General features: G+C 49.3%; 1 protein-coding gene across 9 annotated transcripts in view; it reads right to left on the minus strand.

The window, feature by feature from the left end:
- PFAS (phosphoribosylformylglycinamidine synthase) overlaps nt 1-25,097 on the minus strand; it is a 92,111-nt gene that overhangs the window by 61,375 nt on the left and 5,639 nt on the right. For all 9 annotated transcript variants that reach the window (XM_058828526.1, XM_058828525.1, XM_058828527.1 and 6 more), the window contains exons 2-9: nt 23,008-23,179; nt 19,709-19,850; nt 17,806-17,911; nt 10,784-10,970; nt 8,454-8,559; nt 7,012-7,152; nt 5,582-5,706; nt 3,078-3,206 (exon numbers count right to left, since the gene is read on the minus strand). In XM_058828526.1, the coding sequence (XP_058684509.1) occupies nt 3,078-3,206; nt 5,582-5,706; nt 7,012-7,152; nt 8,454-8,559; nt 10,784-10,970; nt 17,806-17,911; nt 19,709-19,850; nt 23,008-23,179 (1,108 nt within the window). The remainder of the gene's footprint in view (nt 1-3,077; nt 3,207-5,581; nt 5,707-7,011; nt 7,153-8,453; nt 8,560-10,783; nt 10,971-17,805; nt 17,912-19,708; nt 19,851-23,007; nt 23,180-25,097) is intronic.

Raw genomic sequence — 25,097 nt, forward strand, 5'->3', positions numbered from 1 at the left:
ATTTTGGGGGGATTTTGGGGGGAATTTTGGGGGAATTTTTGGGAATTTTTTGAAATTTCTGGGGAATTTTGGGGTAAATTTTGGGAGTTTTTGGGGGATTTTTGGGAATTTTTGGGGGATTTTGGGGAATTTTTGGGAATTTTTTGGATTTTTTTTTTAATTTTAGGGAATTTTTGGGGAATTTTGAAGAATTTTGTGGAATTTTTTTGGAGTTTTTGGGGAAGTTTTTTGAATTTTTAAGAATTTTGGGGAATTTGGGGGGGAATTTTGGGAATTTCGGGGGAATTTTTTTGGGAATTTTTTTTAATTTTTAAGAATTTTTGGGAATTTGGGGGAAATTTTGGGGATTTTGAGGAATTTTTTTTTTAATTTTTGGGAATTTGGGGGGAATTTTTTGGGAATTTTTTTGGGAATTTTGAGGAATCCTTGGGGAATTTTTTGGGGGGAATTCTGGGAAATTTTGAGAATTTTGGGGAAATTTTGGGAATTTTTGGGGAATTTTAGGAAATTTTGAGAATTTTTGGAGGATTTTGGGAATTTTTGGGAATTTTAGGGGGAATTTTGGGGGATTTTGGGGATATTTTTGGGAATTTTTTGGGGAATTTTTGGGGGAATTTTGGGGACGGTTTTGGGAATTTTTGGGGAATTTCGGGGAATTTGGGCCGGATTTTTGGGAATTTTGGGAATTTTTGGGAATTTTGGGAATTTTTGGGGGATTTTTTTTAATTTTTAAGAATTTTTTGGTGGAATTTTGGGAATTTTTGGGATTTTTTTTGAATTTTGGGGAATTTTTGGGGAATTTTGGGAGAATTTTGAGGGAAATTATTGAAGTTTTTGGGATTTTTGGGAATTCGGGAAATTTTGGGGATTTTGGAAATTTTGGGAATTTTTTGGGAAATTTTTTTGGGAATTTCAGGAATTTTGGAAATTTTGGGAATTTTTTGGAAATTTTTTGGGGAATTTTGGGGAATTTTTTCGGAATTTTGGGAAATTTGGAGGAATTTTGGGAAATTTTTTTTTGGAATTTTGGGGAATTCGGGGGAATTTTGGGGGAATTTTTTTCTGGATTTTTGGGGGGAATTTTTTGGAATTTTGAGGAATTTTTGGCATTTTTTGGGAATTTTTAGGGAATTTTTTGGAGAATTTTTTTGGAATTTTGGGGAATTTGGAGGGAAATTTTTGAGGAAATTTCTGGGAATTTTGAAAATTTTGGGGAATTTTTGGAGAAAATTTTTGGAATTATTTTTGAATTTTTTAAGGATTTTTGAGAATTTTTGGGGGAATTTTGAGGGAATTTGGGGGAAATTCTGGGAATTTTTGGGAGTTTTTTTTGAATGTTGGGGAATTTGGGGGAATTTTTGGGGGGATTTTGGGGGGAATTTTTGGGAATTTTTTGGGAGTTTTTTGGATTTTTTTTTAATTTTTTGGGAATTTTGGAGAATTTTGGGGGAATTTTTGGGAATTTTTGGGAATTTCTGGGATTTTTTTTGGCATTTTTTGGGCATTTTGGGGAATTCTGGGAATTTTTTGGGAAATTTTTAGGAATTTTGAGGGAAATTTTTTGGAATTATTTTTGAATTTTTAAGAATTTTTTTGAATTTTTGGGGGGAATTTTGGGAATTTGGGGGAATTTGGGGGAATTTGGGGGAATTTTTGGGAATTTTTTTTTAATTTTTGGGAATTTGGGGATTTTTGGGGAATTTTTGGGGAATTTTGGGAATTTTGGGGGAATTTTTTTGGATTTTGGGGGGAATTTGGAGGGAATTTTGGGAATTTTTGGAAATTTTTGGGGGGAATTTGGGGAATTTTTTGGGAATTTTTTGGGAATTTTTTGGGAATTTGGTGGAATTTTTTTAATTTTTAAGAATTTTTGGGAATTTTGGGAATTTTTGGGAATTTTGGGGGGGAAATTTTGGGCAATTTGGGGGGGATTTTTTGGGGAATTTTGGGGAATTTTGAGGAATTTTGGGGTTTCCGAGGGTCCCGAATGTGAATTTTGGGGTATTTTGGGTGGTTTTGGGGTATTTTGGGTGAATTTTGGTGTATTTTGGGTGAATTTTGGGTATTTTGGGTGAATTTTGTGATATTTTGGGTGAATTTTGGGGTATTTTGGGTGGTTTTGTGGTATTTTGGGTATTTTTGGGGTATTTTGGGTGTTTTTGGGGTATTTTGGGTGGTTTTGAGTGAATTTTGGGTGAATTTTGGGTGAATTCTGGGTGAATTTTGGGTATTTTGAGTGGGATTTGGGGTTTTCAGGGTGTTATTTTGGGGTATTTTGGGTGGGATTTTGGGGTATTTTGGGTGGGATTTTGGGGTTTTTGGGGTTCCCGGGTGTGAATTTGGGGTTATTTTGGGTGTTTTTGGGTGTTTTTGGGTTATTTTTGGGTGTCTCACCGGGGATCAGCAGGTTCCCGAAGCAGTAGCCGGGGTTTGTGATGGTTTCAGGGTGGGATTTTGGGGTATTTTGGGTGGGATTTTGGGGTATTTTGGGTGGGATTTGGGGTTTTTGGGGGTCCTGGATCTGATTTTGGGTGAATTTCAGGTGTTTTTGGGGTTCCTCACCGGGGATCAGCAGGTTCCCGAAGCAGTAGCCGGGGTTTGTGATGGTTTCAGGGTGGATTTTGGGGGTTTTGGGGGTTTTTGGGGTGGGATTTTGGGGTATTTTGGGTGTGATTTTGGGGTTTTTGGGGGTCCTGGATCTGATTTTGGGTGAATTTCGGGTGTTTTTGGGGTTCCTCACCAGGGATCAGCAGGTTCCCGAAGCAGTAGCCGGGGTTTGTGATGGTTTCTGGTTGGGATTTTGGGGTTTTTGGGGTGGGATTTGGGGGTTTTTGGGGTGGGATTTTGGGGTTTTTGGGGATCCTGGATCTGATTTTGGGTGAATTTCAGGTGTTTTTGGGGTTCCTCACCGGGGATCAGCAGGTTCCCGAAGCAGTAGCCGGGGTTTGTGATGGTTTCTGGGTGGGATTTGGGGGTTTTTGGGGTGGGATTTGGGGGTTTTTGGGGTGGGATTTTGGGGTTTTTGGGGCTCCTGGATCTGATTTTGGGTGAATTTCGGGTGTTTTTGGGTCCCTTACCCGGGATCAGCAGGTTCCCGAAGCAGTAGCCGGCCGTGCCCGCGATGACGTGCGCCCCCCGCCCCGTGCACTGCACGTCCCGGATCCGGCCCCCCGTGCCCGTGGTGGCGCCGCTGAACGGGGCCACGGCTGAGGACGGACGGACGGACGGACAGACGGACAGGGGGACATCAGAGAGGATGGATGGATGGACAGATGGACAGATGGACATCAGAGGGGATGGATGGACGGACAGACGGACAGCGGGACATCAGAGGGGATGGATGGAGGGACAGATGGACGGGGGACATCAGAGGGGATGGACGGACATCAGAGGGGATGGACGGAGGGACAGACGGACAGGGGGACATCAGAGGGGACGGACAGACAGTGGGGAAGGATGGACGGACATCAGAGGGGATGGACGGACGGACAGACGGACAGGGGACATCAGAGGGGATGGATGGACATCAGAGGGGATGGATGGATGGACGGACAGACGGACAGGGGGACATCAGAGGGGATGGACGGACATCAGAGGGGATGGACGGACGGACGGACAGTGGGGATGGATGGACAGATGGACAGTGGGGACAGTGGGGATGGACAGACGGACAGACAGTAGGGATGGACGGACAGATGGACAGTGGGGACAGTGGGGACAGACGGACATTGGGGGGACAGACGGACAGTGGGGACATCAGTGGGGATGGACGGACATCAGAGGGGATGGACGGACGGACGGACAGTGGGGATGGACAGACAGATGGACAGTGGGGACAGTGGGGACATCAGTGGGGATGGACAGACGGACGGACAGTGGGGATGGATGGACAGATGGACAGTGGGGACAGTGGGGATGGACAGACGGACAGACAGTGGGGACATCAGTGGGGATGGACAGACGGACAGACAGTAGGGATGGACGGACAGATGGACAGTGGGGACAGTGGGGACAGACGGACATTGGGGGGACAGACGGACAGTGGGGACATCAGTGGGGATGGACAGACGGACGGACAGTGGGGACATCAGTGGGGATGGACAGACGGACGGACAGTGGGGATGGACGGACAGATGGACAGTGGGGACAGTGGGGATGGACGGACAGACGGACAGTGGGGACAGACGGACATCAGTGGGGACAGTGGGGATGGACGGACAGACGGACAGCGGGGACAGACGGACATCAGTGGGGACATCATTGGAGACGGCCCCAGAGACCCCAAAATCCCAAAATCCCCCAAATTCACCCCAAAATCCCAGCGGGAACCTCAGCCCTGAACCTCAACTGAGCTCGGACCCCTCCCAGTGACCCCTGACCTGTGACCCCTGACCCCACTGACCCCTGACCCCAGTGACCCCTGACCCCACTGACCCCTGACCTCTGACCTGTGACCTCTGACCCCACTGACCCCTGACCTGTGACCCCTGACCCCACTGACCCCACTGACCCCTGACCTGTGACCCCTGACCCCACTGACCCCACTGACCCCTGACCTGTGACCCCTGACCCCACTGACCCCACTGACCCCTGACCTGTGACCCCTGACCCCACTGACCCCACTGACCCCTGACCTGTGACCCCTGACCCCACTGACCCCACTGACCCCTGACCTGTGACCCCTGACCCCACTGACCCCACTGACCCCTGACCTGTGACCCCTGACCCCACTGACCCCTGACCTGTGACCCCACTGACCCCACTGACCCCTGACCTGTGACCCCACTGACCCCACTGACCCCTGACCTGTGACCCCTGACCCCACTGACCCCTGACCTGTGACCCCACTGACCCCACTGACCCCTGACCCCACTGACCCCTGACCTGTGACCCCTGACCTGTGACCCCTGACCCCACTGACCCCACTGACCCCTGACCCCACTGACCCCACTGACCCCTGACCCCTGACCCCAGACCCCTGACCCCACTGACCCCACTGACCCCACTGACCCCACTGTGACCCCGTGATCCTGCGGTGACCCCGTGACCCCACTGTGACCCCGCTGTGACTCCATGACCCCACGGAGACTCCGTGACCCCGCGGTGACCCCACCGTGACCCCGTGACCCCACGGTGACCCCACTGTGACCCCGCGGTGACCCCGTGACCCCTCGGTGACCCCACAGTGACCCCGTGACCCCACGGTGACCCCATGACCCCACGGTGACCCCACTGTGACCCCGTGGTGACTCTATGACCCCTCGGTGACCCCACGGTGACCCCGTGACCCCTCGGTGACCCCACGGTGACCCCGTGACCCCTCGGTGACCCCACTGTGACCCCGTGACCCCGCGGTGACCCCACGGTGACCCCGTGACCCCTCGGTGACCCCACTGTGACCCCGTGACCCCGCGGTGACCCCACGGTGACCCCGTGACCCCGCGGTGACCCCGCCATGACCCCTCGGTGACCCCACGATGACCCCACGGTGACCCCATGACCCTGCTGTGACTCCATGACCCCACTGTGACCCTGTGACCCCTCAGTGACCCCTCGGTGACCCCGCGGTGACCCCGCTGACCGGTGGGGAAGTTGTGTGTCTCGGCGGTGAAGGTCACGTGCCGGACGCTCGTCCTCTTCTCGAAGGGGCTGGGCCCGGCCGGGTCCTGCGGCCACAGCGCGGCCACCGGGACCCCCCGGATGGCACTGAGGGGTCAGAGACACCAAAATCATCAAAATTCACCCCAAAATCACCAAAATTCACCCCAAAATCATCAAAATTCACCCCAAAATTCCACACCGGGACCCCCCGGATGGCACTGAGGGGACAGAGACACCAAAATCATCAAAATTCACCCCAAAATCACCAAAATCACCAAAATTCACCCCAAAATCCCACACCGGGACCCCCCGGATGGCACTGGGGGGTCAGAGACACCAAAATCACCAAAATTCACCCCAAAATCATCAAAATTCACCCCAAAATCCCACACCGGGACCCCCCGGATGGCACTGGGGGGTCAGAGACACCAAAATCACCAAAATTCACCCCAAAATCATCAAAATCCACCCCAAAATCATCAAAATTCACCCCAAAATCACCAAAATCACCAAAATTCACCCCAAAATCACCAAAATTCACCCCAAAATCACCAAAATCCCACACCGGGACCCCCCAGATGGCACTGAGGGGTCAGAGACACCAAAATCATCAAAATTCACCCCAAAATCACCGAAATTCACCCCAAAATCCCAAAAATTCACCCCAAAATCACAAAAATTCACCCCAAAATCATCAAAATCCACCCCAAAATCCCCAAAATTCACCGCAAAATCCAATCAGGGATCCCAAAATCACCAAAATTCACCCCAAAACCCCACACCGGGACCCCCTGGATGGCGCTGAGGGGACAGAGACCCCAAAATCATCAAAATCCACCCCAAAATCCCCAAAATTCACCCCAAAATCACCAAAATCACCAAAATTCACCCCAAAATTCACCCCAAAATCCCACACCGGGACCCCCCGGATGGCGCTGGGGGGAGAGGGACCCCAAAATCATCAAAATTCACCCCAAAATCACCAAAATTCACCCCAAAATCACCAAAATCCACCCCAAAATCACCAAAATTCACCCCAAAATCACCAAAATTCACCCCAAAATCATCAAAATTCACCCCAAAATTCAACCCAGGATCCCAAAATCACCAAAAATCCCACCCAGGGAGCCTCAAAATCCCCCAAATGTCCCCAAAAGCATCCCCAGGTGTCCCCAGGTACCCCCAGGTGTCCCCATGTCCCCCCAGGTGTCCCCAGCTGTCCCCAGGTGTCCCCAGGTGTCCCCAGCTGTCCCCAGGTGTCCCCAGGTGTCCCCAGGTGTCCCCAGCTGTCCCCAGGTGTCCCCAGGTGTGTCCCCAGGTGTCCCCAGGTGTCCCCAGGTGTCCCCATGTCCCCCCAGGTGTCCCCATGTCCCCCCAGGTGTCCCCAGGTGTCCCAGGTGTGTCACTCACCTGCTGTTGTCACAGAATTTGATGACGTTGTTGGGGTGGGAGGAGCTCTGGGTGTCCATCAGGCGCCCGAAGAGCGACCCCGGCACAGCGCGACCATCGAGGGACAGGCGGCCCTTGAAGAACCAGTGACGGCTGTGCTCGCTGGACAGGTGAGATACAGGTGTGTGACAGGTGTGTGACAGGTGTGTGACAGTGACAGGTGTGTGACAGTGACAGGTGTGTGACAGTGTCAGGTGTGTCACAGGTGTGTCACAGTGACCCCGGCACAGCGCGACCATCGAGGGACAGGCGGCCCTTGAAGAACCAGTGACGGCTGTGCTCGCTGGACAGGTGACAGGTGACAGGTGTGTGACAGGTGTGTTACAGGTGTGTGACACTGACAGGTGTGTGACAGTGACAGGTGTGTGACACTGACAGGTGTGTGACAGTGACAGGTGTGTGATACTGACAGGTGTGACAGTGACACTGACAGGTGTGTGACACTGACAGGTGTGACACTGACAGGTGTGTGACACTGACAGGTGTGTGACACTGACAGGTGTGACACTGACAGGTGTGTGACAGTGACAGGTGTGTGACAGGTGTGTGACAGTGACAGGTGTGTGACACTGACAGGTGTGTGACACTGACAGGTGTGACAGTGACACTGACAGGTGTGACAGGTGTGACAGTGACAGGTGTGACACTGACAGGTGTGTGACACTGACAGGTGTGACAGTGACAGTGACAGGTGTGTCACAGGTGTGTGACAGTGACCCCGGCACAGCGCGACCGTCAAATTTGTGGGATTTGGGAAGATTTGGGGTTTTTGATGATTATTTTTGGTGGGATTTTGCAGAATTTGGGGGTTTTTATGGTTTTTTGTGGGATTTTGGGGGTTTTTATGGTTTTTTGTGGGATTTGGGGGGATTTTGTGTGGTTTTTGTGGGATTTTGGGTGATTTGGGGTTTTTATGTTTTTTGGGGGGATTTTGGGGTATTTTGTGAGGTTTTTGTGAGGTTTTTGTGGGATTTGGGGGTATTTTGTCAGGTTTTTGGGGTATTTTGTGGGATTTTGGGGGTATTTTGTGGGATTTTGGGGGATTTTGTGGGATTTTGGGGTATTTTGTGAGGTTTTTGGGGTATTTTGTGGGATTTTGGGGGATTTTGTGGGATTTTGTGAGATTTTGTGATTTTTTGGGGGGATTTTGGGGTATTTTGTGGGATTTTGGGGTGTTTTGTGAGGTTTTTGTGGGATTTTGGGGCATTTTGGGGTGTTTTGTCAGGTTTTTGTGGGATTTTGGGGCATTTTGGGGTGTTTTGTGAGGTTTTTGTGGGATTTTGTGGGATTTTGGGGTGTTTTGTGAGGTTTTTGTGGGATTTGGGGGCATTTTGGGGTATTTTGTGAGGTTTTTGTGGGATTTTGGGGCATTTTGGGGTGTTTTGTGAGGTTTTTGGGGTCACCTGTTGCTCTGGGCCAGGTCGAAGAGCTCCACCGAGGTCGGGTTCCTCCCGGCCTTCTGGAACAATCTCGTGTAGAATTCCAGGTCCCAGGAATCAAAGGCCAGGCCTGGGAACGGCAAAATTCCCAAAAAACATTCCCAAAAAAAATCCCAGAAATTCCCAAAACCATCCCAAAAAAATCAGCTCAAAACCCCCAAAAAAAAGGCTCCAAAACGCCTCAAAATTGCCCCAAATTCCCTGAAATATTCCCAAAATATTCCCAAAATATTCCAAAAATTATCCCAAAATATTCCCAAAATTATCCCAAAATATCCCCAAAATTTTCCTGAAATATCCCCAAAATATCCCCAAAATATTCCCAAAATATTCCCAAAAAATTCCCAAAAATTCCCAAAATATCCCCGAAATACTCCCAAAATATTCCTGAAATATTCCTGAAATATCCCCAAAATATTCCCAAAATATCCCCAAAATATTCCCAAAATATCCCCAAAATATTCCCAAAATATCCCCAAAATATTCCTGAAATATTCCCGAAATATTCCCAAAATATCCCCAAAAATTCCCCAAAAAAATTCCCAAAAAATTCCCAAAATATCCCCAAAATATTCCCAAAATATTCCCGAAATATTCCCGAAATATTCCCAAAATATTCCCAAAATTATCCCAAAATATCCCCAAAATATTCCCAAAATATCCCCAAAAATCCCCGAAATACTCCCAAACTATTCCTGAAATATTCCTGAAATATCCCCAAAATATTCCCAAAATATCCCCAAAATATTCCAAAAAAATTCCCCAAAAATTCCCAAAATATCCCCAAAATATTCCTGAAATATTCCCAAAATATTCCCAAAATTTTCCCAAAATATTCCCCAAAAATTCCCCAAAAAAATTCCCAAAAAATTCCCAAAATATCCCCAAAATATTCCCAAAATATTCCCATATTCCCGAAATATTCCCGAAATATTCCTGAAATATTCCCAAAATTATCCCAAAATATCCCCAAAATATTCCCAAAATATCCCCAAAAATCCCTGAAATACTCCCAAAATATTCCTGAAATATTCCTGAAATATCCCCAAAATATTCCCAAAATATCCCCAAAACTTTCCCAAAATATTCCCAAAAAATTCCCAAAAAATTCCCAAAATACCCCTCAAAAATCCCCAAAATATTCCCAAAATATTCCCGAAAATTCCCAAAGATTCCCAAAAAATCTCCAAAATTCTCCAAAAATTCCCCAAAATTCTCCAAAATTCCCCCCAAATTCAAAAAAATTCCCCAAAATTCTCCAAAAATTCCCCAAAATCTCCCAAAGATTCCCAAAAAATCTCCAAAATTCTCCAAAAATTCCCCAAAATTCTCCAAAATTCTCCAAAATTCCCCCCAAATTCAAAAAATTCCCCCAAATTCTCCAAAAATTCCCCAAAATTTCCCAAAGATTCCCAAAGATTCCCAAAAAATCTCCAAAATTCTCCAAAAATTTCCCAAAATTCCCCCAAAATTCAAAAAAATTCCCTAAAATTTTCCCAAAATTCCTCAAAATTCTCCCAAAATCCCCCAAAATTCCTCAAAATTCTCCCGAATTTTTCCCAAAATTCCCCAAAATTCCCCCAAATCCTCGATGCCCCCAGAATGGCCCCGAACCCCCCCCCCAAAATTTCCCATTCTCCGTGTCCCCAACACCCCCAATGTCCGTCTGTCCGTCCTGTCCGTCTGTCTGTCCTGTCCGTCTGTCTGTCTCCCGTCTGTCTGTCCGTGTGTCCGTCTGTCCCCCACCCAGCCCCGTGTCCGTCCCCCTGTCCGTCTGTCCCGTCTGTCCCTCACCCAGCCCCGTGTCCGTCTGTCCCGTCTGTCCGTCCCTCATCCAGCTCTGTGTCCGTCCCCCTGTCCGTCTGTCCCCTGTCCGTCCGTCCATCCCTCACCCACCCCTGTGTCCGTCCGTCTGTCCGTCCCTCACCCACCCCCGTGTCCATCCCCCTGTCCATCTGTCCCCGTGTCCGTCTGTCCCTCACCCACCCCCGTCTGTCCGTCTGTCCCGTCTGTCCGTCCCTCACCCACCCCCCTGTCTGTCCCGTCTGTCCCCTGTCCGTCTGTCTCCTGTCTGTCCCCTGTCCCCTGTCTGTCCCGTGTCCGTCTGTCTGTCCCCGTGTCCGTCTGTCTGTCCCCGTGTCCGTCTGTCTGTCCCCGTGTCCGTCTGTCCTGTCTGTCCCGTGTCCGTCTGTCTGTCCCCGTGTCCGTCTGTCCCCTGTCTGTCCCCGTGTCTGTCTGTCCCCTGTCTGTCCCTGTGTCCGTCTGTCTGTCCCGTGTCCGTCTGTCCGTCTCACCCAGCTCCGCGTCCGCCTCCTGCAGCGCCGCCCGTCCCCGGCCCAGGACGTCGATGGCGGTGACGGGGCCGGGGCTGGAGGGGACCTGGAAGGAGCTGAGGGGCTCCGGGTACAGCTGCTCCGTCACGGGGTCCCTGAGAGCCCCCAACAACCGCTCCCGAACAGCCGGAGACACCGGCACCGACAGCTGGGGACAGACAGACAGACATGGGAACACCGGGACAGACACACGGACACCGGGACAGACACACGGACACACACACGGGTACAGACACACGGACACACACACGGGTACAGACACACGGACACACACACACGGGTACAGACACACGGACACACACACCATGGGTACAGACACACGGACACACACACACGGGTACAGACACACGGACACACACACGGGTACAGACACACGGACACACACACACGGGTACAGACACACGGACACACACACGGGTACAGACACACGGACACACACACACGGGGACAGACACACAGACACACACACACAGGGACAGACACACGGACACACACACGGGTACAGACACACGGACACACACACGGGTACAGACACACGGACACACACACCATGGGTACAGACACACGGACACACACACGGGTACAGACACACGGACACACACACAGGTACAGACACACGGACACACACACACGGGTACAGACACACGGACACACACACGGGTACAGACACACGGACACACACACGGGGACAGACACACGGACACACACACGGGTACAGACACACGGACACACACACAGGTACAGACACACGGACACACACACACGGGTACAGACACACGGACACACACACGGGGACAGACACACGGACACACACACGGGTACAGACACACGGACACACACACAGGGACAGACACACGGACACACACACAGGGACAGACACACGGACACACACACGGGGACAGACACACGGACACACACACGGGGACAGACACACGGACACACACACGGGTACAGACACACGGACACACACACGGGTACAGACACACGGACACACACAGGGACAGACACACGGACACACACACGGGTACAGACAGACAGACACACACACAGGGACAGACACACGGACACACACACGGGGACAGACACACGGACACACACACGGGTACAGACACACGGACACACACACGGGTACAGACACACGGACACACACACACACAGGGACAGACACACGGACACACACACGGGGACAGACACACGGACACACACACGGGTACAGACACACGGACACACACACGGGTACAGACACACGGACACACACACGGGTACAGACACACGGACACACACACCATGGGTACAGACACACGGACACACACACGGGGACAGACACACGGACACACACACAGGGACAGACACACGGACACACACACGGGTACAGACACACGGACACACACACAGGGACAGACACACGGACACACACACGGGTACAGACACACGGACACACACACGGGGACAGACACACGGACACACACACAGGGACAGACACACGGACACACACACACACGGGTACAGACACACGGACACACACACACGGGTACAGACACACGGACACACACACCATGGGTACAGACACACGGACACACACACGGGTACAGACAGACAGACACACACACAGGGACAGACACACGGACACACACACGGGGACAGACACACGGACACACACACGGGTACAGACACACGGACACACACACCATGGGTACAGACACACGGACACACACACACGGGGACAGACACACGGACACACACACGGGTACAGACACACGGACACACACACACAGGGACAGACACACGGACACACACACGGGTACAGACACACGGACACACACACACGGGTACAGACACACGGACACACACACAGGGACAGACACACGGACACACACACAGGGACAGACACACGGACACACACACAGGGACAGACACACGGACACACACACGGGTACAGACACACGGACACACACACGGGGACAGACACACGGACACACACACACGGGTACAGACACACGGACACACACACGGGTACAGACACACGGACACACACACACGGGTACAGACACACGGACACACACACAGGGACAGACACACGGACACACACACACGGGTACAGACACACGGACACACACACGGGATGGACACACGGACACACACACGGGTACAGACACACGGACACACACACAGGGACAGACACACGGACACACACACACGGGTACAGACACACGGACACACACACACGGGTACAGACACACGGACACACACACACGGGTACAGACACACGGACACACACACCATGGGTACAGACACACGGACACACACACACGGGTACAGACACACGGACACACACACGGGGACAGACACACGGACACACACACGGGGACAGACACACGGACACACACACCATGGGTACAGACACACGGACACACACACACGGGTACAGACACACGGACACACACACACGGGTACAGACACACGGACACACACACAGGGACAGACACACGGACACACACACAGGGACAGACACACGGACACACACACCATGGGTACAGACACACGGACACACACACGGGGACAGACACACGGACACACACACGGGGACAGACACACGGACACACACACACAGGGACAGACACACGGACACAGGGACAGACACACGGACACACACACACGGGTACAGACACACGGACACACACACACGGGGACAGACACACGGACACACACACGGGGACAGACACACGGACACACACACCATGGGTACAGACACACGGACACACACACAGGTACAGACACACGGACACACACACACGGGTACAGACACACGGACACACACACGGGGACAGACACACGGACACAGGTACAGACACACGGACACACACACGGGTACAGCTGCTCCGTCACGGGGTCCCTGAGAGCCCCCAACAACCGCTCCCGAACAGCCGGAGACACCGGCACCGACAGCTGGGGACAGACAGACAGACACACACCATGGGCATGGACACACGGACACACACACGGGGACAGACACACGGACACACACCATGGGTACAGACACACGGACACACACACGGGTACAGACACACGGACACACACACACGGGGACAGACACACGGACACACACACGGGTACAGACACACGGACACACACACGGGTACAGACACACGGACACACACACACAGGGACAGACACACGGACACACACACGGGTACAGACACACGGACACACACACCGGGACAGACACACGGACACACACACACGGGTACAGACACACGGACACACACACGGGTACAGACACACGGACACACACACGGGGACAGACACACGGACACACACACGGGTACAGACACACGGACACACACACGGGTACAGACACACGGACACACACACGGGTACAGACAGACAGACACACACACAGGGACAGACACACGGACACACACACGGGGACAGACACACGGACACACACACGGGTACAGACACACGGACACACACACGGGTACAGACACACGGACACACACACGGGTACAGACACACGGACACACACACACACGGGTACAGACACACGGACACACACACGGGTACAGACACACGGACACACACACGGGTACAGACACACGGACACACACACACACAGGGACAGACACACGGACACACACACGGGTACAGACACACGGACACACACACCATGGGTACAGACACACGGACACACACACGGGTACAGACACACGGACACACACACGGGTACAGACACACGGACACACACACACACGGGTACAGACACACGGACACACACACGGGTACAGACACACGGACACACACACGGGTACAGACACACGGACACACACACGGGTACAGACACACGGACACACACACGGGTACAGACACACGGACACACACAGGGACAGACACACGGACACACACAGGGACAGACACACGGACACACACACGGGTACAGACACACGGACACACACACGGGTACAGACACACGGACACACACACGGGTACAGACACACGGACACACACACGGGTACAGACACACGGACACACACACACACGGGTACAGACACACGGACACACACACGGGTACAGACACACGGACACAGGGACAGACACACGGACACAGGGACAGACACACGGACACACACACGGACACACGGACACTGGGATGGACACACGGACACGGGGACAGCGCTGGGGACACCGGGACGGTGTTGAACCCCCCCCCCCAATGCCCCCCCAAACATCCCCAAAATGTCCCAAAATGTCCCCAAATCCCTCCAAATGTCCCCAAATGTCTGAAATGTCCCCAAATTTCACCCCAGGTGTCCCCAGACACCCCCAAATTGTCCCCAAATCCCCCCAAATCCCCCCAATTGTCCCCAAATTTCCTCTCAACATCCCCAAATGTCCCCAAATGTCCCCAAATCCCCCAAAATGTCCCCAAATTTCACCCCAAATGTCTCAGAATGTCCCCAAATCCCCCCCAAGTTGTCCCCAAATGTCCCCAGGTGTCCCCAAAATGCCCCAAATTGCATCCCAGATGTCCCCAAATTGTCCCCAAATGTCCCAAATTGTCTCCAAATTTCCTCTCAATGTCCCCAAATGTCCCCAAGTGTCCCCAAATGTCCCCAATGTCCCCAAATGTCCCAAGTTTCACCCCAAATGTCCCCAAAAAGTCCCAAAATGTCCCCAAAAAGTCCCAAAATGTCCCCAAATGTCCCCAGCTGTCCCCAAACTGTCCCAAATTGTCCCCAAACTGTCCCCAAATTGTCCCCAGATGTCCCCAAATCTCCCCAGGTGTCCCCAGATGTCTCTAAATGTCCCAAATTGTCCACAGATGTTCCCAAATGTCCCCAAAATCCCAAATAATGGCCCCAAACTGTCCCCAAATGTCCCCAAATTGTCTGAAAATGTCCCCAAATGTCCCCCACATGTCCCCAGATGTCCCCAAATGTCCCCAGACCCCCCCGGGTGTCCCCAAATCCTCCCCAAATGTCCCAAAATGTCCCCAAAGTCCCAAATTGTCCCCAAATCCCTCCAAATGTCCCCAGCTGTCCTCAAATTGTCCCCAAATGTCCCCAAATTGTCCCCAAATTGTCTCCAGATGTCCCCAAATGTCCCCAAAATCCCAAATAATGTCCCCAAATGTCCCTAAAATATCCCCAAATTGTCCCTAAATCCCTCCAAATGTTTCCAAATGTCCCCAAATGTCCCCAAATCCCCCGGAATGTCCCCAAATCCCCCCAGCTGTCCCCAAATGTCCCCAAATTGTCCCCAAAATCCCAAATAATGTCCCCAAATGTCCCCAAATTGTCCCCAAATGTCCCCAAATTGTCCCCAAATCCCCCCAAATTGTCTGAAAATGTCCCCAAATGTCCCCTCAATGTCCCCAAATTGTCCCCAAATCCCCCCGAATGTCCCCAAATTGTCCCCAAATTGTCTCCAGATGTCCCCAAAATGTCCCCAAAATGTCTCCAAATGTCCCCAAAATCCCAAATAATGTCCCCAAATGTCCCCAAATTGTCCCAAATGTCCCCAGATCCCCCCAGCTGTCCCCAGCTGTCCCCAGCTGTCCCCAAATCCCCCCAAATGTCCCCAGCTGTCCCCAAATTGTCCCAGATGCCCCCAGCTGTCCCCAGCTGTCCCCAAATCTCCCCAGGTGTCCCCAGCTGTCCCCAAATGTCCCCAAATCCCCCCAAATGTCCCCAAAATGTCCTCAGCTGTCCCCAAATCCCCCCAGATCCCCCCCGCTGTCCCCGCTGTCCCCAAATGTCCCCAGATGTCCCCACATTGTCCCCGAAATGTCCCCAAATTGTCCCCAGCTGTCCCCAAATTGTCCCAAAATGTCCCCAAATGTCCCCAAATTGTCCCCAAATTGTCTCCAGATGTCCCCAAATGTCCCCAAAATCCCAAATAATGTCCCCAAATGTCCCCAAATGTCCCTAAAATGTCCCCAAATTGTCCCTAAATCCCTCCAAATGTCCCCAAATGTCCCCAAATGTCCCCAAATGTCCCCAAATTGTCCCCAAATGTCCCCAAAATCCCAAATAATGTCCCCAAATGTCCCTAAAATGTCCCCAAATTGTCCCCAAATGTCCCCAAATTGTCCCCAATTGTCCCCAAATTGTCCCCAGCTGTCCCCAAATTGTCCCCAAATGTCCCCAAATGTCCCCAAATTGTCCCCAGCTGTCCCCAAATGTCCCCAAATGTCCCCAAAATCCCAAATAATGTCCCCAAATGCCCCTAAAATGTCCCCAAATTGTCCCTAAATCCCTCCAAATGTCTCCAAATGTCCCCAAATCCCCCGGAATGTCCCCAAATCCCCCCAGCTGTCCCCAAATGTCCCCAAATTGTCCCCAAAATGTCCCCAAAATCCCAAATAATGTCCCCAAATGTCCCCAAATTGTCCCCAAATGTCCCCAAATTGTCCCCAAATTGTCCCCAGGTGTCTCCAAATCCCCCCAGGTGTCCCTAGATTTCTCTAAATGTCCCAAATTGTCCACAAATGTCCCCAGATGTCCCCAAATATCCCCAAATCCTCCCCAAATGTCCCCAGCTGTCCCCAAATGTCCCCAAATCCCCCCAGCTGTCCCAAAATTGTCCCAAATGTCCCCAAATCCTCCCCAAATGTCCCCAAATTGTCCCCAAAATGTCCCCAAATGTCCCCAAATCCCCCCAGCTGTCCCCAGCTGTCCCCAAATTCCCCCAGCTGTCCCCACTGTCCCCAGGTGTCCCCAATGTCCCCAGATCCCCCCAGGTGTCCCCAGGTGTCCCCAGCTGTCCCCAAATGTCCCCCAGGTGTCCCCAGGTGTCCCCAGCTCCCCCCCGCTGTCCCCGCTGTCCCCAGCTGTCCCCAGGTGTCCCCAGGTGTCCCCAGCTGTCCCCAGGTGTCCCCAGGTGTCCCCAAGGTGTCCCCCAGATGTCCCCAACGTGTCCCCAAGATGTCCCCAAACCCCCTCGAGATGTCCCCAGATGTCCCCAGCTGTCCCCGCTGTCCCCACCTGCAGGAGGAGGCGCCGGGATCTCTCGAGGCGCCGCACTCGGCTCAGCCCGGCAGCGTGGCACAGGGACACGGCGTTGGTGGACAGGGGGGTGCACACCCCCAGCCTGGGGAGACCCCAAATGATCCCAGATTTATCCCAAAATTCCCAGAATTCCCAAAAATCCCGGAATTCCCAAAAAAATCCCCGCGGAAATGGGAAAAAAAAGCATTAAAATAACTTAAAAAACCGAATTTTGCCCCAAATTCAACCCCTGAAGTGATGCAGGGGGGGGAGGGGTGGGAGAGCACCTGGGGAGATCCCAAATTATCCCAAATTATCCCAAATTATCCCAAAATCCCGGAATTCCCCAAAAACATCCCAAAATCCCGGAATTCCCAAAAAAATCCCAGCGGAAATGGGAAAAAAAATCAATAAAAAACCCAAATTCTGCCCCAAATTCAACCCCTGAAGTGATGCAGAGATGGGGGAGGGGTGTGAAGGCACCTGGGGAGATCCCAAATTATCCCAGAATTCCCAAAATTCCCAAAAATCCCAGAATTCCCAAAAAAATCCCCACGGAAATGGGAAAAAAAGCTTTAAAAAAACCCAAATTTTGCCCCAAATTTGACCCCAGGGGGGACAGAGAGGTGGGGGAGGGGTGGGAGGGAACCTGGGGAGATCCCAAATTATCCCAAATTATCCCAAAATTCCCAAAATTCCCAGAATTCCTGGAATTTCCAGAATTCCCATAAAAAATCCCCCTCAAATCCTTCACTAACCCCCCCAGATCCCCCCGGAATCTGCCCAGAAATTCCAAAAAAAACCCCAAAATCCCCAAGAAATCCCAAAAATCCCCAAAATTCCCCAAATCCCCCCGAAAATGCCCCTGAATTCCCCCAAAATCCCAAAAAATCAAAAAAAATCCCAAAAAAATCCCAAAAACCCCCCAAAAAATCCCCCAAAAAGTCCCAAAAAAAAAAAATCCCCAAAAATCCCCAAAAAATAAAAAAAAATCCCAAAAAAATCCCCCAAATCCCCAAATTCCCCCAAATCCTCTCCAAACCTCCCCAAAATTCAAAATAATCCCCAAAAAATCCCCAAATCCCAAAAAAATCCCCCCAAATCCCCCCAAAAATGCCCCTAAATTCCCCCAAAATCCCAAAAAAAATCCCCAAAAAAATCCCCAAAAAATCCCCAAAAAAATAAAAAAAATCCCAAAAAATCCCAAAACCCCCCAAATCCTCAAAATCCCCAAAATCCCCAAAATCTCCCCAAATCCCCCCGAAAATGCCCCTAAATTCCCCCAAAATCCCAAAAAGATCCCAAAAAATCCCCAAAATATAAAAAAAAAAGCCAAAAAAATTCCAAAAAAATCCAAAAAAATTCAAAAAAATCCCAAAAAAATCCCCAAAAAATCCCCCAAAAATCCCAAAAGATCCCCAAAAAAATCCCAAAAAATAAAAAAAAAATCCCCCAAAAAATCCCAAAAAATCCCCCAAAAAATCCCAAAAAATCCCCAAAAAATCCCCAAAAAATCCCCAAAAAATCCCCAAAAATCTCAAAAAATCCCAAAAAAATCCCCAAAAATCCCCCCAAAAATCCCCAAAAAATCCCAAAAAATCCCCAAAAAAATCCCCAAAAAATCCCAAAAAAATCCCAAAAAATTCCCCAAAAAATCCCAAAAAATCCCAAAAAAATCCCAAAAAAATCTCAAAAAAATCCCCAAATAATCCTCAAAAAAACCCAAAAAATCCCCAAAAAATCCCCAAAAAATCCCCAAAAAATCCCAAAAAGTCCCAAAAAAATCCCCCAAAAAATCCCAAAAAATCCCAAAAAATCCCCAAAAAATCCCAAAAAATCCCCCAAATCCCCCCAAAATCCCCCAATCCCAAGAAATCCCAGAAATTCCCCGAATCCGCACCTGGGCCCGATCTCCAGCAGGACGTGGGGTCCCTTTGGGGGGCTCAGGAAGCTCTGGGGGGCCACGTCCCCCCCCTCGGCCAGGGGGGACCCCAAAATCCAGCGCAGGACCCCAAACTCCTCCTGGCTTGGGGGGGCAGAGCCTGGAAACACAAAAAAACCCCAAAAAAACCCCATGAGAATCATTAAATTCACCCAAAAATACCCAAAATAACCCCAAAAACCACAAAAATAACAAAAAACCCCAAAAAAATCCCAAAAACCCAAAGAAATCCCAAAAAACCCAAAAAAACCCAAAAACTGAAAGAAACCACCAAAAACTCCAAAAAAAAAAACCCCAAAAAACCAAAAAAAACCTCAAAAAATCCTCAAAAAACCCCCCCAAAAAAACTCAAAAAAAACCCCAAAAACCATTTAAAAATCCCCAAAAACATTAAAAAATCCCAAAAACCCAAAGAAATCCCAAAAAACCAAAAAAACCCAAAAACTGAAAGAAACCACCAAAAACTCCAAAAAAAAAAACCCCAAAAAACCAAAAAAAAAACCTCAAAAAACCCCCCCAAAAAAACTCAAAAAAAACCCCCAAAAACCCCCAAAACAACCCAAAAAAAAACCCCAAAAACCATTTAAAAATCCCCAAAAACATTAAAAAATCCCAAAAAAAACGTGGGAATCCCAAAATCCAGCCCAGGACCCCAAACTCCTCCTGGCTCAGGGGGGCAGAGCCTGGGAAAGCAAAAATAAACATGAGAATTATAAAATTCACCCAAAAAAACCTAAAAAAACTCCCTCAAAAAACCCAAAAACTCCAAAAAACCACAATAAAACCCCCCAAAAACCGAAAAAACCAAAAAAGCCCCAAAAACTCAAAAAACCCCCCCAAAAAACAAAAAAAAACCCAAAAAAAAAACCCAAAAAACCCAAAAACTCAAAAAACCCAAACACCCCAAAAAAACTCCAAATGAACACCCAAAAACTCCAAATGAACCCCAAAAAACCCCAAAAAATCTAAAAAAACCTAAAAAAAAAATCTAAAAAAAACCAAAAAAAAAATCAAAAAACCCCCCAAAAAACCCCAAAAAATCATCAAAAAAACCCCAAAAAATCACCAAAAAAACCCCAAAAAACCCCATTAAAAAATCCCCAAAAACATTAAAAAGTCCCCAAATTCCATGGGAATCCCAAAATCCAGCCCAGGACCCCAAACTCCTCCTGGCTCAGGGGGGCAGAGCCTGGGAACACAAAAATAAACCAAAAATAAACCAAAATAAACACAGGAATCATAAAATTCACCCAAAAATACCCAAAATAACCCCAAAATCCCCAAAAAGAACAAAAAAACCCCAAAAAATCCCAAAACACCCAAAGACATCCCAAAAAAACCCAAAAAAACCCAAAAACTGAAAGAAACCCCCAAAAACTCCAAAAAAAAACCCAAAAAACCAAAACAACCTAAAAAAACTCCCCCAAAAAATTCAAAAACTCAAAAAAAACACAAAAAAACCCCCAAAAACTCAAAAAACGCAAAAAACTCCCCCAAAAAACCCAAAAAAAACCCCAAAAAACCAAAAAAAACACCCCAAAAATAAAAAAAAACCAAAACCTCCAAAAAACTCAAAAAACACCCAAAAAAACCCCAAAAAACCCCAAAAAACTCTCCAAAAAACCCAAAAAAACCTAAAAAACCCTAAAAAAAACCCCAAAAAAACCCTCAAAAAAACCCCAAAAACACCCCCAAAAAACCCCCCAAAAAACCACAAAAAAACCCAAAACCCCCATGAGAATCATTAAATTCACCCCAAAATACCCAAAATAACCCCAAAAACCATAAAAATAACAAAAAACCCCAAAAAAATCCCAAAAACCCCAAAGAAATCCCAAAAAAACCCCAAAAAAACCCCAAAAAAACTCCAAAAAACCCCAAAAATTCACATTAAAAAATAAAAAAAAAATCCAAAAAAAATCCAAAGAAAATCGAAAAAAATCCCCAAAAATCCCGAATTGTCCCAAAATCCCTGGAATTCATCCCAAACTCACCTGCCCAGCCCAGGGAGTAACAGAGCTCACAGGTGACCCCAAAAACCCCAAAAAAACCCAAAAATTGTATTAAAAAATAAAAAAAAATTCCCAAAAAAATCCCAAAAAATCAAAAAAAATCCCAAATTGTCCCAAAATCCCAGGAATTTGCCCCAAACACTCATCTGCCCACCCCAGGGAGTCACAGAGCTCACAGGTGACCCCAAAATCCCCAAAAAAACCCAAAAATCGCGTTAAAAAATAAAAAAAAAATTAAAAAAAAATCCCCCAAAAATCCAAAAAAAAATCCCAAAAAATCCCCAAAAATCCCAAAAAGTCCCAAAATCCCCGGAATTCACCCCAAACCCTCATCTGCCCATCCCAGGGAATCACAGAGCTCACAGGTGACCCCAAAAACCCCCAAAAAAACCCCAAAAATTCCCCAAAAAACCCCTAAAAAAAATGCAAAAAAAATCCAAAAACAATCCCAAAAAATCCCAAAAAATCCCCGAAAATCCCAAAAAGTCCCAAAATCCCCGGATTTCACCCCAAACTCACCTTCCCAGCCCAGGGAGTCACAGAGCTCACAGGTGACCCCAAAATCCCCCCAAAACAACCCAAAAATCGCATTAAAAAATGGAAAAAAAAAAAAACAAATCCCAAAAAATCCCAAGAAATCCCAAAAAATCCCAAAAAGTCCCAAAATCCCCGGATTTCACCCCAAATCTCACCTTCCCAGCCCAGGTAGGAGCAGAGCTCGCAGGTGACCCCAAAATCCCAAAAAAACCCCAAAAAACCCCAAAAATTGCATTAAAAATCAAAATTTAAAAAAAAAATCGAAAAAATCCAAAAAAAATCCTGAATTGCCCCAAAATCCCCGGATTTCACCCCAAATCTCACCTGCCCAAACCAGAGAGCAGCAGAGCTCACAGGTGACCCCAAAAACCCCCAAAAAACCCCAAAAATTGCATTAAAAAATCCAAAAAAAATCCAAAAAAATAAAAAAAAAATCCAAAAAAATTCCCAAAAAATCCCAAAAAATCCCCAAAAATCCTGAATTGTCCCAAAATGCCCGGAATTCACCCCAAATCTCACCTGCCCAGCCCAGGCAAGAGCAGAGCTCACAGGTGACCCCAAAATCCCCAAAAAAACCCCAAAAATTGTATTAAAAAATCCCAAAAAAATCCAAAAAATATCCCAAAAAAATAAAAAAAAAAAAAAAAAAAAATATCCCCAAAAAATCCCGAAATGTCCCAAAATCCCCGGATTTCACCCCAAACTCACCTTCCCAGCCCAGGTAGTAGCAGAGCTCGCAGGTCACGGCCGTCACCGCCGGCTCCACCCCCTGAGCCGCCTTCAGGGGGGACCCCAAACCCGAGGGGACCCCGAGGTCGGGGTCGCCCCCCTGGGACCCCCCCAGGCTCTGGGGGAGGACGAAGAACCGGAGCAGCTGCATCTGAGGGGGGGAGGGGAGTCAGGGGAACCCCAAAAACCCCCCCCAGAGGGACCCCAAAATCTGGGGGGGAAATTTGGGGGAAATTCCCAAAATTTGGGGGAAAAATCCTGAATTTTGGGGGAAAAATCCTGAATTTTGGGGGGGTTTGGGAAGGGAAATGGTAAAAAATGGGGGAATTGCCCCAAAATTTGGGGGGATTCTGCTCCAGGTGAGCCCAAAAATGGGGAGAAACCAAAAAGATTTGGGGTGACCCCAAAATTTGGGAGATCCCAGAGAAAATTCCTAAAATTTGGGGGATTTTTCCCACGAAAATCCCAAAATTTGGGGGAATTAACTCAAAATTTGGAGAAATTCTGCCCAAAATTCCCCAAATTCCTCAAAATTCCTCCAAATTCTCCCCGAGTTTGAGGGGATTTGGGGTGACCCCAAAATTTGGGGGGGAAATTTGGGGGAAATTCCCAAAATTTGGGGGAAAAATCCCGAATTTTGGGGGGGTTTGGGAAGGGAAATGGTAAAAAAAATGGGGGAATTGCCCCAAAAATTGGGGGGATTTTGCCCCAAATTCCCCCAAAATTCCTCCAAATTCTCCACGAGTTTGAAGGGATTTGGGGTGACCCCAAAATCTGGGGGGGAAATCCGGGGGAAATTTTGGGATTTGGGGGAAAAATCCCGAATTTTGGGGGGGTTTGGGAAGGGAAATGGTAAAAAAAATGGGGGAATTGCCCCAAAATTTGGGGGGATTCTGCTCCAGGTGAGCCCAAAAATGGGGAGAAAACAAAGGGACCCCAAAAAGATTTGGGGTGACCCCAAAATTCGGGAGATCCCAGAGAAAATTCCCCAAAATTTGGGGGATTTTTCCCAAGGAAATCCCAAAATTTGGGGGAATCAACTCAAAAATTGGGGGAATTTTGCCCCAAATTCCCCCAAAATTCCCCCAAATTGCCTCAATTTCCCCCAAATTTGGGGTCTCCAACCTCTGGGACCCCTAAAATTCCTCGGGACCCCCCTAAAAAACCCAAAATTCCCCCAATTTTGGGGTCCCCCACTTCTGGGACCCCCAAAATTCCCCCAAATCCCCCAAATTTGGGGTCTATGACCATCAGGACCCCCCAAAAGTTCCCCAAATTCCCTCAATTCACCCCAAATTTGGGGTCTTCTACCTCTGGGACCCCCAAAATTCCACTAAAAAACCAAAAATTCCCCTAAAAACCCCAAATTCCCCCAATTTTGGGGTCTCCGGCCACCAGGACCCCCCAAAATTCCCCCAAATCCCCTCAATTCCCCCCAAATTTGGGGTCTCCAACCTCTGGGACCCCCAAAATTCCCCAAAATCCCCCAAATTTGGGGTCTCTGACCACCAGGGCCCCCCAAAATTCCCCCAAATTCCCTCAATTCCCCCCAAATTTGGGGTCTTCCACCTCTGGGACCCTCAAAATTCCCCAGGACCCCCCAAAAATTCACCTAAAAACCCAAAATTCCCCCAAATTTGGGGTCTCCGGCCACCAGGACCCCTCAAAAAACCCCTAAAAAGCCAAAATTCCCCCCAAATTTGGGGTCTCCAACCTCTGGGACCCCCAAAATTCCCAAAAATCCCCCAAATTTGGGGTCTCTGACCACCAGGACCCCCCAAAAGTTCCCCAAATTCCCTCAATTCACCCCAAATTTGGGGTCTTCTACCTCTGGGACCCCCAAAATTCCCCTAAAAACCAAAAATTCCCCTAAAAACTCCAAATTCCCCCAAATTTGGGATCTCTGACCACCAGGGCCCCCCCAAATTCCCCCAAATTCCCCCCAAATTTGGGGTCTTCCACCTCTGGGACCCCCAAAATTCCCTGGGACCCCCCAAAAATTCACCTAAAAACCCAAAATTCCCCCAAATTTGGGGTCTCCGGCCACCAGGACCCCCCAAAACCCCCTA

The sequence above is a fragment of the Poecile atricapillus genome, assembly GCF_030490865.1.
Source record: "Poecile atricapillus isolate bPoeAtr1 chromosome 36 unlocalized genomic scaffold, bPoeAtr1.hap1 SUPER_36_unloc_5, whole genome shotgun sequence".
Classification (NCBI taxonomy): Eukaryota; Metazoa; Chordata; class Aves; order Passeriformes; family Paridae; genus Poecile; species Poecile atricapillus.